Source organism: Hippopotamus amphibius, chromosome 9 (assembly GCF_030028045.1).
Source record: "Hippopotamus amphibius kiboko isolate mHipAmp2 chromosome 9, mHipAmp2.hap2, whole genome shotgun sequence".
Taxonomy (NCBI): Eukaryota; Metazoa; Chordata; class Mammalia; order Artiodactyla; family Hippopotamidae; genus Hippopotamus; species Hippopotamus amphibius.
Window position 1 is genome coordinate 117,530,544 of NC_080194.1, and position 16,942 is coordinate 117,547,485.

The 16,942-nt window shown below is 49.0% G+C and overlaps 1 protein-coding gene across 1 annotated transcript in view; it reads left to right on the plus strand.

The window, feature by feature from the left end:
- Positions 1–3,629: 3,629 nt before the first annotated feature.
- HS3ST2 (heparan sulfate-glucosamine 3-sulfotransferase 2) overlaps positions 3,630–16,942 on the plus strand; it is an 88,175-nt gene continuing 74,862 nt past the window's right edge. Inside the window, exon 1 of the mRNA XM_057749320.1 lies at positions 3,630–4,256. Coding sequence (XP_057605303.1) covers positions 3,769–4,256 — 488 coding nt within the window. The 5' untranslated portion in view covers positions 3,630–3,768. The remainder of the gene's footprint in view (positions 4,257–16,942) is intronic.

The following is a 16,942-nucleotide window of genomic DNA, read 5'->3' on the forward strand; positions in this document are numbered from 1 at the left end:
AAAGATTACGAATTGCCCTCCATAAGTTTTCTTCAAGTTTTTCTGGGTAACAAAACACCCACATATTAGCCAGGAACATAGCCACCCAGAATCAAGACTACATTTTGAAGAACCTCTTGAAGTTTCTAGCTTTCTCAGTCAGATGACAATGTTCAGACGAACTGAATACAAGTGGAAGTGATGCAAGTAACTTCCAGGGAATACCCTCAAAGCGATAGGTCATGATTTTTTGTCCTTTCTTCCTTACCTACATCTGGAATGTGGACAGGATGGCTGGAGATGAATAAGTCATCTTGGACCACAAGATGGTAGAGTCTGGGTCCCTAACACTGGAGCCATTGTAACCCTGAATCCTATTTATCTTCTTTCATGTGATAGAAAAGTAAACGTATAACTTGTTTAACTGAGTGTTATTTGACAAATCACACAACCCAACATAATCCTACCAGAACCCCCCAAAGGAAAGTCCTGGCACTTCTGGAAAAAACAGGGGCAGGGATGATACACAGGCATGTCCACTGTCTCACTCCCTGAAAAATTTTCTCTCAGTCATGGTCATTACTCTGGTTGGAAATTTGAAGAGGTAAATATGCTTGGCTCTGATGTACCTGAATATCCAGAAATTTCAGAGTTTATGAATTCAAAGACAAAATTAATTATCAAGTTGAGCCAAGCACAGAATTATGAAAAATAACCATATCCGTGTTTTTTTTTTTTCTGTAAAGGAAAAAGCACTTGTCAGAGTGGATTAATCCACATTTAACCTTGTAACTTTAACAATGAAGTGTAGAAATAGCAGGTTCACAATGTGGAAAGCTGTTGAGAGTACATATTAGAACCTCTTTCAACATATTTGTTTTGACATTTTTATTAAGAATTTGAGTGAGGAATTAATTAAATTGTAATCAAACACAGAGATGACATGATGCCAATAGAACAGTTCATGCCTTGAATGATGGAATCAGAATTATACAACAGCAGAACCCCAAGAGGTTTAAGTTTGTCATAACTCCCCATTTTACAGCTGAAAAAACTGATGCTCAGAGCTGTCAACCTGCGTGCCCAAGGTATACCTGGAATCAAGGGTAAAGCTGTTGACATTCCTTCTTTCTATTTTTTCTTTTTGAATAAATGAAAGCGATGTCATGATTCAAGATTCAAGTAGACTTTTTTTTTTTTTTTAGAAAATGGAGGAGTGAGATGATGAGATAAGATACAATTTAATCAGGTCAAATGTGTAAGGTCCTACACGTTGGGTCCAAAAAAGTCCACTGTACAAGCACAGTATGGGGTAGATGTGCCTTAATCAGCAGCACTTGTAAGAAACACTTAGCGATGTTACTTGGCTGCAAGCTTGAGCTGTCAGCAGTGTGATGTAGCTATAAGAAAAAGATAATGGAGTCATGGGTGGCATTACTAGAAATAGAGTTTACGGAAGTGAGGGGAGAGTTCTGTTGAACTTTTCAGTCTGTTGAGCTTGTCAGTCTGCACCTGGAATACCTCATACAGTCCCAGGTGTCAGACTTCAGAAGTGATATAGACAAATTAGTTCAGATCTAGGACGGAATTACGTGAGGAGTGGTCAAAGGAAGTTAGGAAACTGTAAAGCACTCTAAGAGCTTGAATCTTGGAGTCCGACTGCCTGGGTTTCATCCCAGCTCTGTCAATTACTGAGTATGTGTTCATTAAGCCTTAATCTCACTGTCTGTAAATTAGGAATTATAATCATACCTATCTCTGAAGATAAATGAGGTAGTGCATGCCAAGTGATTTGCATGTAACTGGCACAAAACAAGCACTCAATAAATGTTAGGATTAAGGAAGCGATGTGATGTGAGGATAATGTTGACAATCTCGTAGGTTGTGGTGAATATTAAATGAGCTAACACGCCCAGTGCTTCAAACAAACTTGGTAGTTATTATTACCTGTAGTAGAGGGATTGGCCTAAGGTTTCTAGGGATGGGTCTGGTTTGGGGACAAAATATTCCCTGGGGTGGGCTAAGGTCCACAGACCCTGACCAGGTTATTCCCTGAAGACGGACCCTGAAATAGGATGTTCAGTTTGGGGGAGAGAGAGGGGTGCACTGGGGGAGATGGTGGTCAGACATTTCATGGGGGTACTCACTTGGTGAACACTTGGACAGGATGACATGGCATTGTTGTGGAGTGACAGCCCAGCTGCATTCTTGGCCATGGTCATCTAGGCCTGTCTGATGAACATTTCCAATCCACTAGTGTGATCCACTAGTGTGGTCACGCGGGGCAGTACTTGGTTGGTCCCTCAAGCCTGTTCTGGGCACGGTGACTGAGAACTGTCCTGTGGGCAGTCACTTAGGACTCATTCGGAGAGGAACTGCTCCTGGATAAGTCCCGCGTGCCCTGTGTTTCCTCCTCCCTGCGCCACTGCGTGAAGAAGTCCCGGACCTTGGGGACGCTGTGGGACCCTGGTCAGCTCCCCGGGGAGGAGCCCGCCGCTAGGGGGCGGCGGCTGAGAGGGACCCGCCTGCGCAGAGTCCCCTCCTCTGGGGCTCGCTCTCCCGCCAGGCCCAGGGAGAGGTGGCGTGACGGTGGGTGGCGGGGCACGCTCCATGGGTGTGAGACAGAGCGAGCCGCCTGGTGTGAGTCAGCGAGCGGGGGTCCAAGAGCTCCACGAATAGTCACGGAATCTCACTTACGCTCGGCTCCTCCACCCATCCCGTCTAGAGCGTGTGTCCCAGTCGCGCGCCTGCGTGCGCACACGGCACGATGTCCAATTCCGGGCTCTGCGTGTCCGCCGGGTGAAATGGGGGTGGGCGGAAGAGGGAGTGCCCCTGTGGGTGTTTCTATGGCCAGGTTAGATGCCTCCCTCCCCGCCCCATGGGGGGGGTGGGGTGGGGGTGGCGGTGTATCCCGCTCAGGTACGTGTGTACCTGTGTTTGTGCGTGCGTGCGTGTGGCAGTGTGGTGGGACCTTTTGTCAGTGCACGGTGCTTGGCGTCTGTGCCCAGGTCTCTGTCTGGGTCTGGATGTTGGCGCAGTCTCGACCCCGGCTCCCAGCCCTGGGCGTCGGGAGGCCCGCGTGGCCGGGGTATCCAGCCCCCAGGAGGAGCAAATGCCTCGACACCCTCCCCTCACCAGCCCAAGCTGACCTGGGCTCCTTGGGGAGCTGCCCACGTGGGGGAGGGCCCGGGCTGGTGTGTCCCCGGGAGGGGTGAAGAGTCGGGGCGCAGGGGGGCGGGCCGGGTCCCCGGGCGGGGCGCGGGCTCGGGGGACCCGCGCGGCTGACGTCAGGCGGCTCCTTAAATAGAGCCGGCAGCGCGCTCCGCTCGGCATTTCTCGAGGAGCCGGAACGCGGCCGGCGCCAGCGCCACCGTCCGGCCCGCCCGCCCGCCGGCCCGCACCGCCGCGCCGCTGCCCGAGCGTCCTGGGCGCCGCGGCGCGAGGATCCGGGATGGGGCTTCGGGCGCTGGGCGCGCTCCGAACCCGGCGCACGTGAGAGCCGAGGAGCGCCGGGAGCCGCCCCGCTGCCCGGAGCCCCCCCGTCGCCCAGGACGCGGGGATGTCGGAGGCGCCGCCGCCCGTTCCCCGAGGAGCCGCCGCCCCCGGGATCCCCGGGCATGGTGCGCGCCCCGGCCGGCAGCAGCGCCCGGAGAAGACGGCGCCGCCTACGCCGGACCCGCGTGGCCCGGGCCGCGCCGCGCGAGCCCTCTAGGCGGCCGCAAGGCCCCAGCCGCTCCGCCGCCGGCGCCCCCTCGGAAACCATGCCCCCCGGCGCGGGCCCATGGAGCCATGGCCTATAGGGTCCTGGGCCGCGCGGGGCCACCTCAGCCGCGGAGGGCGCGCAGGCTGCTCTTCGCCTTCACGCTCTCGCTCTCCTGCACTTACCTGTGTTACAGCCTCCTGTGCTGCTGCGACGACCTCGGCCAGAGCCGCCTCCTCGGCGCGCCCCGCTGCCTGCGCGGGCCCAGCGCGGGCGGCCAGAAACTTCTCCAGAAGTCCCGCCCCTGCGATCCCCCGGGCCCGACGCCCAGCGAGCCCAGCGCGCCCAGCGCGCCCGCCGCCGCCGCCGCGCCCGCCCCTCGCCTCTCCGGTTCCAACCACTCCGGCTCGCCGAAGCTGGGGACCAAGCGGCTGCCCCAAGCCCTCATTGTGGGCGTGAAGAAGGGGGGCACCCGCGCCGTGCTGGAGTTTATCCGCGTGCACCCGGACGTGCGGGCCTTGGGCACCGAGCCCCACTTCTTCGACAGGAACTACGGCCGCGGGCTGGACTGGTACAGGTAAGGAGGGGAGCCCCACTCCGCGCCCCTCGGCTCCAATCGGCTCCGTCCTGCGCTTTCGCTTCCCCTTAACCAGGCTCGTTGTGTGGGTTCCGGTTGACACGTGGGGGGACTCCAGCAGCAGGATTTATCCAGAACGTCCCAGTGATTGTGGAGACGGGCCCCGGTTTCTTGAATGGTTCTGGAGGCGCCGGAAGGGAAGGGAGATCTCTGGACTGACCTCGGGGCGAGTTGGAGGGGTGGCTCCGTGTCCAGCCTCTGGGGTAAAGCAGAGTGCCCAGGGAAGGGGCAGCCAGGACAGGTGCTCCTTGAACACAGCCATCTCCCGAGCCTCGCCACATCTTTCCTGGTATCTGACAGACCCAGGGAGGGGGAAGTCCGAAGAGGCCCCCACCCCACCCCCGGCGGCATGGCTCTGCGCTTGGGCGAGGGTCCGCGGAGTTCAGGTCGAATGAGAGGGCATGCCCTGAGGTGTTGGCATGAGAAAGGTCTCTTCTGGAGTCTCACTCTCAGCTCCAGGTATTTGCTGCTGTATCTGAGCTGAGACTCCCAGTCACTCTGAATTAGTGTTTTCAAATAGTGGAAAGGACCCTGGATGTGAGTCTTGGCTTTGTCACTTAGCTTGAGCAAATTCCTAAAACTCATTGAGCCTTGATTTTCTGGTCCATCACAACGAGTGGGAAAAGTCCCTGCCCTGTCTGCCTCTCAAGGCCCTTCTAAGTGCTTCAAAAGTGTAACACTATGCACTGGGCGATGCTTCTAAGCCAGTAGCCAGGCTGTGGAATTTGGAATACTGGTGGGCACATCAGATGACGGCTGGCTATAGTTGTAGGGGCAACCAGTCACAGGTAGACTGTCCCCTCCCCCACTACACGGTCAGAGATGACAGTCACTCAGGCTGGTGGTGTCTGGGGATAGCCTGAAGCTTCTGGAAGGTAGCAGCCTCCACTGTTCAATGCCCATTTACCTTCCTAGCCCTGTATGGTGCTGAGGTGTAGGACTGGCCTGCATGTAGGCTGAGCAGGGCATCCCTGGGGGTGGTGTAATATATGGGCTTCCCTGCATCACAGAATTTTCACCGTTTGCCTGACCCCTTGAAGACTTGCTAGAAGTGTCTGCCTTGTAATGGAACTGGGGAGGGGTATCATGGTAGCTGACACAGTAGCTGAAGCTATTCTTTAAAAATTTTATTAAAGTAAACCCTTTAGGGAGTAGAAAGTCATGAGCATATTGGATAAAGGACAACTTCATTAGAAGGAGGACCCCTCTGGGCTCATAATAGGGACACTGGATTTGCAAGAGTCAGGGCAGCAGGGCCAACTTGTCCCCTTTGCCAGAGAGCCCTGGCCTGCAGTAGTCCTGCCTTGGGGGGCCAGGGGACATGCCCCCCGTCCTCAGAAGGCAGACACACAGTCCGTCTCCAGTGGAGTGCAGCAGGGGACAGCTGGCCTGTGGGTGGCCCCAGCACCATCTTGTTGGCACAATGGAATAGGGAGGGTGGCACAGGATGGCAGGTCTGGTTCTTTCTAAGCTGTGACCCCCAGGCATCCCATCTGGGTGCACGAAGTATTTGAGGACAGCATCAGAGCCAGACCCCAGGGCAGAGGAGGCAAACGCATCAAACAGCAGAGCTCCATGTGGGTCAGCCATGGGCATATTCTAATGCACGGCAGGGTCTCCTCGATGGAAAATCTAAAGATCGTTATGAAACCCTTTGCTAACGTGAAGTGCCCTTTAAGTGCAAAAATAGCAAAATTCTGAGCATTGGCTTTTATTGAGCCCTCCAGTAAACACCTATTCCCTGCACCCAGCCTCTGCGCTCCCTCTCCTGTGCTCTGCCACCAAACGCCACACCTCAGGCTTCCTTCTCAGAGCCTGTGTCATTCAGGGATGGCTGCTTTTTATTTTTAACCTTGGCATGTGTGATTCTAAGCCAGCTTAGCTGTGAACCTTAGAGATGGGAGCCGTGCCTTTTTTTTTTTTTTTTTTTTTTTATAGCACATTTGGATTCTGCTAAAATTCTCAGCTGAGTCTTGGTAGGTTTTATTTAACATCAAGCATGCTGACAGCTCCACTTCTCTCTCACCTCCCCCCCCCCCCCACTTCCCAGGGTCTGTCTTACCATCCCTTTCCCCCCTTTATATTTCTCAAAGAACATTTAACCCGCAGGTCTGGCCCTAATTGCCCCATCCTCATCACCTCCCCGGGGAAGGCCGGGAGCCTACAGTATTGGGAGGGGCTGTGTGGTTTGTGCTTCTTTGGGTTGCAAATCCACACCCCCAGAGCCCAGGGTTTCGGATATAGATTGTCATTTCTGCATAAGGTAATACTGTCCCATTTGGATGCTGTTTCCAAAATTTCCAGAACATTTCTCCAAATGTGTCCCATTCTTTATCATCACTCAAGTAATATGTATGAATTACAGAAGTGTTGGGGATATCTGGTTTCCTTTAAAACCCATGTTCTCACTTTATTCCTGAATTCTGTGAGTTAGGACGACAGGTGGTAAGATGCTTCTCTCTCTGCCTGTTGCCCTAATCATTTCACAGATGCGAAAACCCCAAAAGAGAGCATCTAGAATGGGATCTAGAGCAAGCTGATGCAATTTAGGACCAAAAGTCATCGGCATGCACTGTCCCTCAAAGATTTACACATACACACTGTGTGTGAGCTCATCGTGTGTGCACGCCCAGCCAAGTACACTAGCCACTGTTCTACACAGCTTGCCACCATAAAGCCAGTATCCACTGGGTGGACATGGCCAAAAAGCTCCTGCACCTATTGCAGGGGACTGTGTTTTCCAAAGGTGGGGTTGCAGAGTTGCAAGCAGTGGATCTCATTATGATCTGCCTGCCTTGAGGCCCCTGGGGATAACTTCTGGGTCTGGGTCCGGAGGCCCCAATCAAATAGACAATGGGAAGATCAAAAGGAGAGACTTCTTTCTGTGGGTAAAGTGGAGATAAACCAGGAGGTGACAAGCCTGAAGGTGACTGAAGGCAGAATGATACAGCCAGAGAGACACCATTGGCCAGAGACTGGAGGCAGAATCTGCACCTTCCTTACCCTCAGCCTGAACCCCCTGTTGGAACTAGCCCAGTTCAGCACCCCCCCCTCCCCCCCCACTGGGAGATCCCAGCCTTCTGCAGTGGGATCCCTCCCCTTAGATATTTTTCTGAGATCCCATCACTGAAGCTTACCTCACCTCTGCAACCTGGGCAACTTCTCCTCTTCCAAGTTGCTCCTCAAGGTAGCAGCTGGGTGTACAGGGTGGGGTCGGCTAGCTGCTTGGACAGGGAGGCACAGTGAGACCACGCTGACAAGGGACCCAGGATAGGACCTGCTGTCGCAAGGTGAGAGACAGCCCCTTATGCTGGGTAATTGGAAGCAGAGTGATCTTCCTGGGTCTTGGCTTCCTCGTCATATAATGGTGCCTGTTGTAACTATCAAAGAAAGTTGTTTTGAAGAATGAATGAAACACTGTATATGACAGCACCCTGGAACGTTCCTTGGAATATAAAGATAAGGCAATAATGTCATCACTGTTACCACTATCACCACTGCTACTTCGCTACCAACACTCCTTTTACCACCATCAGTACTATTAGTATTAAAACTATCAGTTTCTTTCCCCACTGCTCTTACTGCGTGGGGCTGAGGAATTAATTAATTGCTGGAAAAGTATTTCCGTGCAAGACTAGGAAGAGTGCTGGCCTTAAGTTCTACTTTCAGCTCTGCTTTAATTGTCCTTTTTCCCCTCCCTCCCTCCCTTCCATCTCTCCTTCCTTCTGCATTGGTGAAAAGTCACTTCTCATTTCTGGGTGTCAGTTTGCTCACCTTTAATATGAGAATGATGTCTGACAATGTATGTGAAAATGCTTCTCCCAATCTAAGGTTATATTTGGGATGCGCGAAAGGTTGAGTGTGAGACAGAATGTTCAGGGCCTTCATCTTTCATAAAGAGACATAAGCTGTGCATTGTCCAATAGTTTTTACAGTCTTGGGGGAAGCTGAGTTTTGTGTAAAGTGTTCTCTGCTTTGCTAGTTTTCAGCGATTGGGGGTGGTGGGGAGGGTGCAGTGTGAAGAGGAAGTGAATCTTCTCTAAATGCATTGAAATGCCAGCAAGAGCAAGTTAATATGTGATAATTGACTCTGTGCTCTGGTGTCAAAATTGTGATAGATGAGCCTGTTCTGTAAATTTTAGACTCCAGTTCACAAGTCTGGTTATTTATCTGTTCAGCAGCAGTGGTGTTCGGGGGATGGTGTAAGGCAAAGAAGGCACAACATTTGCCCTGGAGGCAACAGTCTGAGTTAGAGAAAGAATTAAAAGCAGAGAATAAGGTCTGTCACCTCACCCAGCTCATTTCAATCAGGAAATCAAAGTTCAATAGCAAAGCCAAACTCTAGAAGGCAAACTTTAAGAAGAAATAAAACCGGGCTTCCTAGGTGGCGCAGTGGTTAAGAATCCGCCTACCAATGCAGAGGTCATGGGTTCGATCCCAGCTCCAGGAAGATCCCACATGCTGCGGAGCAAGTAAGCCTGTGTGCCAAAAAGAAGAAATGAAACCAAAGGCAGAAGACAGGGGAAGTAATGAACGTGGAAGGCTTTGCCACTTTTAACAAACTGATGGACACATGGTACAGACAGCTTGCTAAGTGTGCACAGATGTGTGTGTGCTCACACAGCTCACACGTGGGCACCCGCATACACAATTCCAGCATCTGTGCAGACGTCTTCATAAGGAGTTTTCCTGCCTCTGTCCAGGAGGATGTCACACACACTGATTCAATGAACCCGTTGAGTCCATAAACCCTCCGTCCGCCTTGTAGCTCTCTGTCAGCCTCGCAGCAGCTGGAGATACAGTAGTTAGTTCCAGCACATGCACAGTTCTTGTCAGGCACCGAGGAACATTCAGGATGGGCAAGCAGAACTGTCATCACTCAAGGAGGCTTTTTGAAGAGCTGGCTTTGTTTCCCCCTGGAGCTGGGAGGGACAGCTTGGAATGAAGACTGGGCTTTCCCCGTGGCCTTTGGTATGTGGCTCTTTAGGGAGGAAAGACCCGGACCAGCGCCAGTGCTATTCAACCGGCACACGTTTTTACGTCTGTTTTGGATGTTAAAATATTACATAGATTCTAAGAAGCACATTTTCTTTTTCACCTTTTAACATCTCTGGAGTTAGGATGTGTCTAATGGTTGATGGGGTCTTAGAGTCCTTGAGATGATGCTTGCATATTGGTTGGAAACTCTCTCCCCCAGGTATGCCCCCTGCTCTGGAAACTCAGTGGACCTTACAAAGGGTCAGCAACTAGGTGGTAAATGCGTGGCCCAGCAGGGAGCCCCCAAGACCCTCCTCATCTCTGCAGCCAGCAGGGATGTCTTCCGATTGGTGAGGGAGCTGTACCTGTTTTAGATTTTTGATTGTTACCCATGCCATTTTCTACCCTGAAGTGAGGAAAATTGTGGGTTGATACCCACTAGGAGAGAAGATGCTCTGGTGGGCGTGTTCTTCACGGGCTGCTGTTCTGCCCAGATATTTGGAGTCACATCCCAAGAGTCCCTAACAGGTTCAGGGCACAATTGATGCCCAGCAGGTGCTATTACCTGCAGTGCTTGCTTATGCTTCATGCATCTGACGTGCAGGACCGTAGAATAAGTTTTCTTCTCGTTGGTTGGACTTCCACGCATCACTCCTGAATGATTGAGTGACCGAGTGGGTGGGGCGGGAGGAGGGGAGCAGAAGCACACAGCTCCCCATTGATCAGAATCCACTGGTGGACTTGGAGGGCAGGCCATCTCTTGTAGCCGGGGGGCGGCGCTGGGACCGATAATAGCCTCGCTGGCTGTGAGTCAGGCTGGAGGGGTCTGCAAGGTCACGCAGGCTACCTAAACCTGTGGGACTCTCTCTCCCCTCCAGAACTAACCCTGGGGTGGGTTAATCCATTTATTTGTCAAACACCTAACATTTGCTGGAATCAGTGCCAAGCTGATGGAGGCCAGCCCTGCTGCCACTTTGTTCTCCTAATGGGCTGCACTGATGGGCTAGAGTGCTTTGTAGTCCATGGGCAGCTTGATGAGGTGGGTGAAAGCCACCAGTGATGGAAATAACTTAGCATTTCAGAGGTAATTGCTGCCTGTCAAGCTACACAGCTGGGCTGTTGGTCCGATGCCGCGCTCACGGGGCTTCCTCAGAGGATAACGGCCTAGAGGGTGGGGCAAGGGCTTACTGTTGAGCGTGTGCTTCCAAGGAAGTGGGCCAGATGGACTGGCTGGGTTACCTGGGGCTGGAGCATCACATGATTTCCTGGACACACGTTCACTGGGAGTGGCTTCCCAAGCTGTGAAATCAGCAGCGCTAATTGTGGTTCCGGCTCAGTGCGCATGGCCGGAGCTTCCAGGAGTAAGAAAACCAGGGTGTCTGCTCTGGGTGGAGGCCCGAGGACCTCCCACTGCCATCCTCTGAGAGGCAACACCACGCCCACATTCTCTGAGGGTAGCATTTTCCAGGCTTCAGACATTTTTGTGCTGCCTCCTATTTGCCAGAACCTGGCATGATCTGTACTCTTATTTTCTTAATATTTTTGTTTGTTAACATATTTAAAAATTAATCATTTTTATAAAGAACTGGGCTTATTTTTTCTTCAGTGTGTATATTTTAGGCTAGATAATATGTTCCCGTAACGCAGATTTCAAAAGTGACAAAGGATATTCAATGAAAACCATTCTCCTCCTTTCCACCCTGTCTCCCTGCCACACAGTTCCTCTTCCCAGAAGCAGTCACGGGGTCCGTTTTTATGTATCCTTCTAGAGGTATGCTGTGCATTTGTAAACCTAACACCCATTATGCAAATGTAGTCAAAATACATATTTTTTAAAAACAACTCTATTTTTGAAAACCGCCTTAAATGGAAAACCAGTATCACTTGCCATAATTAGAAAGTAATTGTAAAAATAAGTAGATTGAAAACAAAACTGTGCTATTGGATTTTTGCTACTGCAAGTGGCTGGAATGTTCCAAGCCTGCAGCCTGCTCTTTATTTGTTTAAAAGAGGACTTTAGGGGATACTAAGAAATACTAATATCAGTGTGAAACATTTCTCCTTGATGTAATCAGAAGGAATGAAAGTGAAGTGGAAAAGATAATGTTTTCTCACTATGTGATCGAGTGACATTTAGTAGGTCTAATGTAGTATCTAAAATTACTGTGATGGGGTATTTCCCGACATCATAGGAAACACTACTAGTTTGCAGAAAATCCACTGTAAGTAAATCCAGTGATGTTTCTAGCTTTCATTTTCCTTTGACGTGTTAATGATGGAAAGAGACAAGCCAAAGGAAAACTCAGAACAAATATGAGCATTCAGAAAGGCATTGCGGCTTGCAATATTTACAAAGTAGTCTAGCCTTCCGAAGAGCAGGATTCCCTGACTAAAGAGTATAGCAGGTACTTAAAGAAAAAAAAAAAACAACCCACAAGTTTGCTATTGGTTTTATCACTGCTCTCGCTGGTGGAAAATTAGCAGTCTCCCCCGTGAATATCATATCTCTATAGGTCATTACATACTTGCAGGCATCAGTGTTGCGAAAGTCAAAGATATACTTGTTTCCTCTAGGGACTTGGCAACTTATGTGAAAGGGGCTCAAAGCTTTTTTTGTTTTTTAAATTTTGAGGCTCATGTGAGACAGGATGTCTTTTTGAAATCTCAGGATGCAAACTCCCTTTTCTTCCCCTCTGAGATGCATGACTTGAGGCTTAAACATAATGGCAGGGCAGAATGTCACTTTTGCTTTCTCACACAGTTTGATCTCACTGAATAAAGAGGGGAAGACAATGTTGTGTCTTTGTACGTACTTTTGAGCTGAGTAAAGGGGGCTCCGATGGGGAAAATTGTCCCTGGGACTTCCCACATGTTGTCAACAGAAGCCATTTAGAGGGTGTCTGTGATAGCAGGGCTTCCCAAGCTTGCCTTCAGATGGGCAGATAGTCATTGACCCTGATGAGGAGGGGGCTTCCCGCTCACTCAGGGCCCGGGGGTCTTGGTACTCACTGCTGGGTGAAGGAATCCCAGATCCACCCTAAGGCTTTTGGGAAAATGAGCTGGTATTGAAGCAGTGCCTCAAGGAGCACCGAAAAGAGGGAAGGAGGGCAGCCCTGAATTCATGGATGAGATGAACTCCAAATGGAGATCAGAAGACAGCTTCAGCACAGTGATGAAAAGCTCGGGCTCTTGAATCAGAATGAATGAGTTGGAATCTTGGTTCTACTATCGACTGTGGGTCCCCTAACCAGTGGCTCCTCTGTGCCCCAGTTCTGTCTGCACTTGGGAGCCAGTCCTCCTGCCTACACGTAGGATTGTGGTGAGGACTGAATGAGTCATATCATGTAAAAGTGCTCAGAAAATTTCTGGCCTGTGGAAGGTGTCCAACAAGTGTTGGCTGTCATGATCAGTCATTGATTTTCTCATTATTCCTTTATCGAGCTGAGTGCTCAGGACCTGGAGGTGGATAAGGCACAGCTCCTGCTTCTGGTTCCTCGCAGTTTGATGGGTTATGAAATGTTCATGGGAAATGTTCATGTAAGTCAGCTGATGATAGGAACTGTAATAGAGAGGCAAGCAGAGCTATAGTAGCACAGGGAGGAGAAAAATCCAATTGGGGGAATTTTGGAAGGCTTCCTGGAGGAGGTAGTATGTTATTTGGGTTTTAATGGGCAGATGGGATTTTTGCAGGGGGTGGGTGAAAGGGGTGGCCCTATAGGGATGCTGTTTCTAAATACATTCACCCCATGATTTCACTTCTGATTACAGTAAAATCAAAAAATAAAGTTTTTTTCAAATTGCTTTAGCTTTGCATGCATTTATGGACTACTTCCTGTATGCCAGGCACTGTGCTAAGTCCTAGAAAAATAAAGATAAGAAAGAACTCTTCTTTAAAGAGTTGAAGGGGCAGACAAATCCAATAGCAAGATCTGCTGAGAGAGAAAATGCTCCCGGCATATGGGGTCACAGGAGAGGCCCCCACTCAGGGAGGGTCAGAGAGACTTTCCGGGGAGCTGATGCCTAAGCTTCAGGACATTTGCATTGGCTGTTTCCTCCACCTGAATCACTCTTCCCCCAGAGCATCCTAGCTCTGGCTGCTTCTCATCACGCACATTCCAGCTCAAACGTCACCTCGAAGACACCTTCCTTAGCTACCCAGTCTAAGCTGACTCACCTTCCCCATCAGCCTCTCTCTCACATCCCCACCTCGTTTTATTTACGTTTTACTTCTTATTGCAATCTGAAATAATCTCGTTCATTTTTCTTTTTACTTGCTATCTCCCCAGTAGACCAAAACCTCCGGGACAGCAGGGATCATGTCTATCTAGTGTATGGCAGTGTCCCTGGGGCTCAGAGTGGTGCCTGGCACACAGCAGGTGCTCAATAAATGGTTGCTGAGTGACTATGCTTAGGTGTGCAGGAGACTAGGAATTGGTGGGCCTGTTCCAAGGCCACAGACTGGCCCTAGCCTTTCATTAAGCTTTTCACACGTGGGTCTTGGGAGGCTGGGTGAGAGAGTGCAGGATACAGTGTTGTGACTCAGCCATCCCTTCAACAGATATTTAGTGAGCATCTGCTCTGTGCCAGGCACTGTTATAGTCTCTGGAGAGAGAGTGGTAGGAAAAAAAACAGACAAAAATCCCTGCTCCTGTGGTGCTTACTTTCTATGGTGTGGGTTGGAGGTGGTCAATAAAGAAATAAGTAAATCATATCTATATCCAATGGTGACAAGTGCTGTGGGAAGGTCTAGGGAAGGAGGATGGAGAGTGCTCGGTGAGAGGGGAGGGGGCACTGCGATTCCAGATGGGGTGGTTGCAGAAGGCCTCACTGAGAAGGTGATGTTGGAACACGGTCCTGAAAGAGGTGAAGGGGCAAAGCATGTGTGATCTGCGCACTCTACTCTAGAGTGCCCTACTCTAGGCAGAAGAAAAAGAAATGCAGAAGCTCTGAGGACAGCAGGGTTGCTAGTGTGATTGAGGGAAATCTAGGGGCAAATGGCTGGAGTGGCCACAGCAAAGAGGTGAGTGATGGAAAGTAAATTTGGAGAGGTGGCCAGGCCCCCATTCAGATCCTTGCAGGCCATTGAAAAAAATTTTTATGATGTGTTTATTACTTTTTAAAAAAAAAACTATGTGCTGTGTCATGCAATGGTGAAAACAGAGGGGTCCAAAATATTCCCCTCTTACTTTTAGAGTTGAAGAAACTGGTCTTCTCAGAGACTCGAAGATTTGACCAAAGCCACCTGGCTGGGGAGCAGCAGAGCTGGGAGTTTTGCTTGTTTCAAACAAAATTCATGCCGTAGTATAGATACGTAAAACGCAATTTTCAATCCTGCATTCTTTGCTTAACATTCCATCATTAAGATGTTCTCACATCATTAAATATTTCCAAACCTTGATTTCAGCGTCTGGGTCTCATTCTATCATGTGGTCCCGTGGAGGACTCACCCATTCCCCTCTTGTTGAACATTTAGTTGCTGATCTCCAGTGCCTTTTCTATTTAAGTGACTCTCCATTGCCTAGATCTCTAATTCTTTTTTTTTTCATTGCAGCATTCAGCTTTTAATATTTAAAATCTTGCAAATTTCCATATATTAGCAATTTACTCATTGATTTTTTTTTACTTTCTTTTTTTTTTAAGAACTTTTATTGAGATACAGTTAACAGACAATAAACAGCATATATCTAGAGTGTACAATTTGGTATCCCAATCTCACAATTCATTCCCCCCCAACCCTCCCCGATTTCCCCACTTGGTGTCCACATGTTTGTTCTCTACAGCTGTGTCTCTATTTCTGCCTTGCATTTCCTCTTTCATAGTTGTTAGCATTTGCCTTACGTATTGAGGTGTTCCTATATTGGGTGCATATATATTTATAATTATTATCTCCTCTTCTTGGATGGATCCCTTGTTCTTTATGTAATGTCCTTTCTTGTCTCTTGTAACATTTTTTATTTGAAAGTCTATTTTATCTGATACGACTATTGCTACTCCAGCTTTCTTTTGATTTTCATTTGCATGGAATATCTTTTTCCATCCCCTCACTTTCACTCTGTATGTGTCCCTAGGTCTGAAGTGGGTCTCTTGGAGACAGCATATATATGGGTCTTGTTTTTGTATCCATTCAGCCAGTCTGTGTCTTCTGGTTGGTGCATTTAGTCCATTTACATTCAAGGTAATTATCAATATGTATGTTCCTAGTACCATTTTCTTAATTGTTTTGTTTTTGTTTTTGTAGGTCCTTCTCTTCTCTTATGTTTCCTGCTTAGAGAAGTTCCTTTAGCATTTGTTGTAGGGCTGGTTTGGTGGTGCTGAATTCTCTTAGCTGTTGCTTGTCTGTAAAGATTTTGATTTCCCCATCTAATCTGAATGAGATCCTTGCTAGGTAGAGTATTCTTGGTTGTAGGTTCTTCCCTTTCATCACTTTAAATATATCATGCCACTCCCTTCTGGCTTTCAGAGTTTCTGCTGAGAAATCAGCTGTTAACCTTATGGGAGTTCCCTTGTATGTTATTTATCGTTTTACCCTTGTTGCTTTTAATAATATTTCTCTCTTTAATTTTTGTCAATTTGACTACTGTATGTCTTAGCGTGTTTCTCCTTGGATTTATCCTGCCTGGACTCTCTGTGCTTCCTGGACTTGGGTAGTTATTTCCTTTCCCATGTTAGGGAAGTTTTCAACTATAATCTCTTCCAGTATTTTCTCAGGTCCTTTCTCTCTCTCGTCTCCTTCTGGGATCCCTATAACGCGAATGTTGGTGTGTTTAACATTGTCCCAGAGGTCTCTTAGGCTGTCTTCAGTTCTTTTCATTCTTTTTTCTTTATTCTTTTCTGCATCAGTGATTATCACCATTCTGTCTTCCAGGTCACTTATTCGCCCTTCTGCCTCCGTTAATCTGCTGTTGGTTCCTTCTAGTGTATTTTTCATTTCAGTTATTGTGTTGCATACCTCTGTTTGTTTGTTCTTTAATTCTTCTAGGTCTTTGGTAAACTTTTCGATCTTTGCATCCAGTCTTTTTTGAAAGTCCTGGATCATCTTCACTATCATTCTGAATTCTTTTTCTGTAAGGGTGCCTATCTCCTCTTCATTTAGTTGTTTTTCTGGGGCCTTATCCTGTCCCTTCATCTGGTACAAAGTCCTCTGCTTTTTCATTTTCTTTATCTTTCTGTGGCTGTGGTTTTCAGTTCCACAAGACGAAATACTTCTGATACTGCTTGATCCTGCTGTCTGCCCTCTTGTGGAGGAAGCTATCTAGGAGGCTCGTGGGTGCTTCCTGATGGGAGGGACTGATGGTGGGTAGGGCTGGGTTGGGTGGAGCTCAGTAAAGCTTTAATCTGATTTGGTGGGCGGAGCTCAGTAAAACTTTAATCTGCTTGTCTGCTAATGGGTGGGGCTGTGTTCACACCTTGTTGGTTGTTTGGCCTGAGGCCACCTAGTGCTGGAGCCCACAGGCTCTTTGGTGGGGCTAATGGCAGACTCTGGGAGGGCTCACACCAATAAGCACTTCCCAGAATGCTTGCTGCCAGTGCCCCTGTCTCCTGGGTGAGCCACAGCTGCCCCCCACCTGTGTAGGCAACCCTCCAACACCAGCAGGTAGGTCTGGTTCAGTCTCCTATGGGGTCACTGTTCCTTCCCCCTGGGTCTTGGT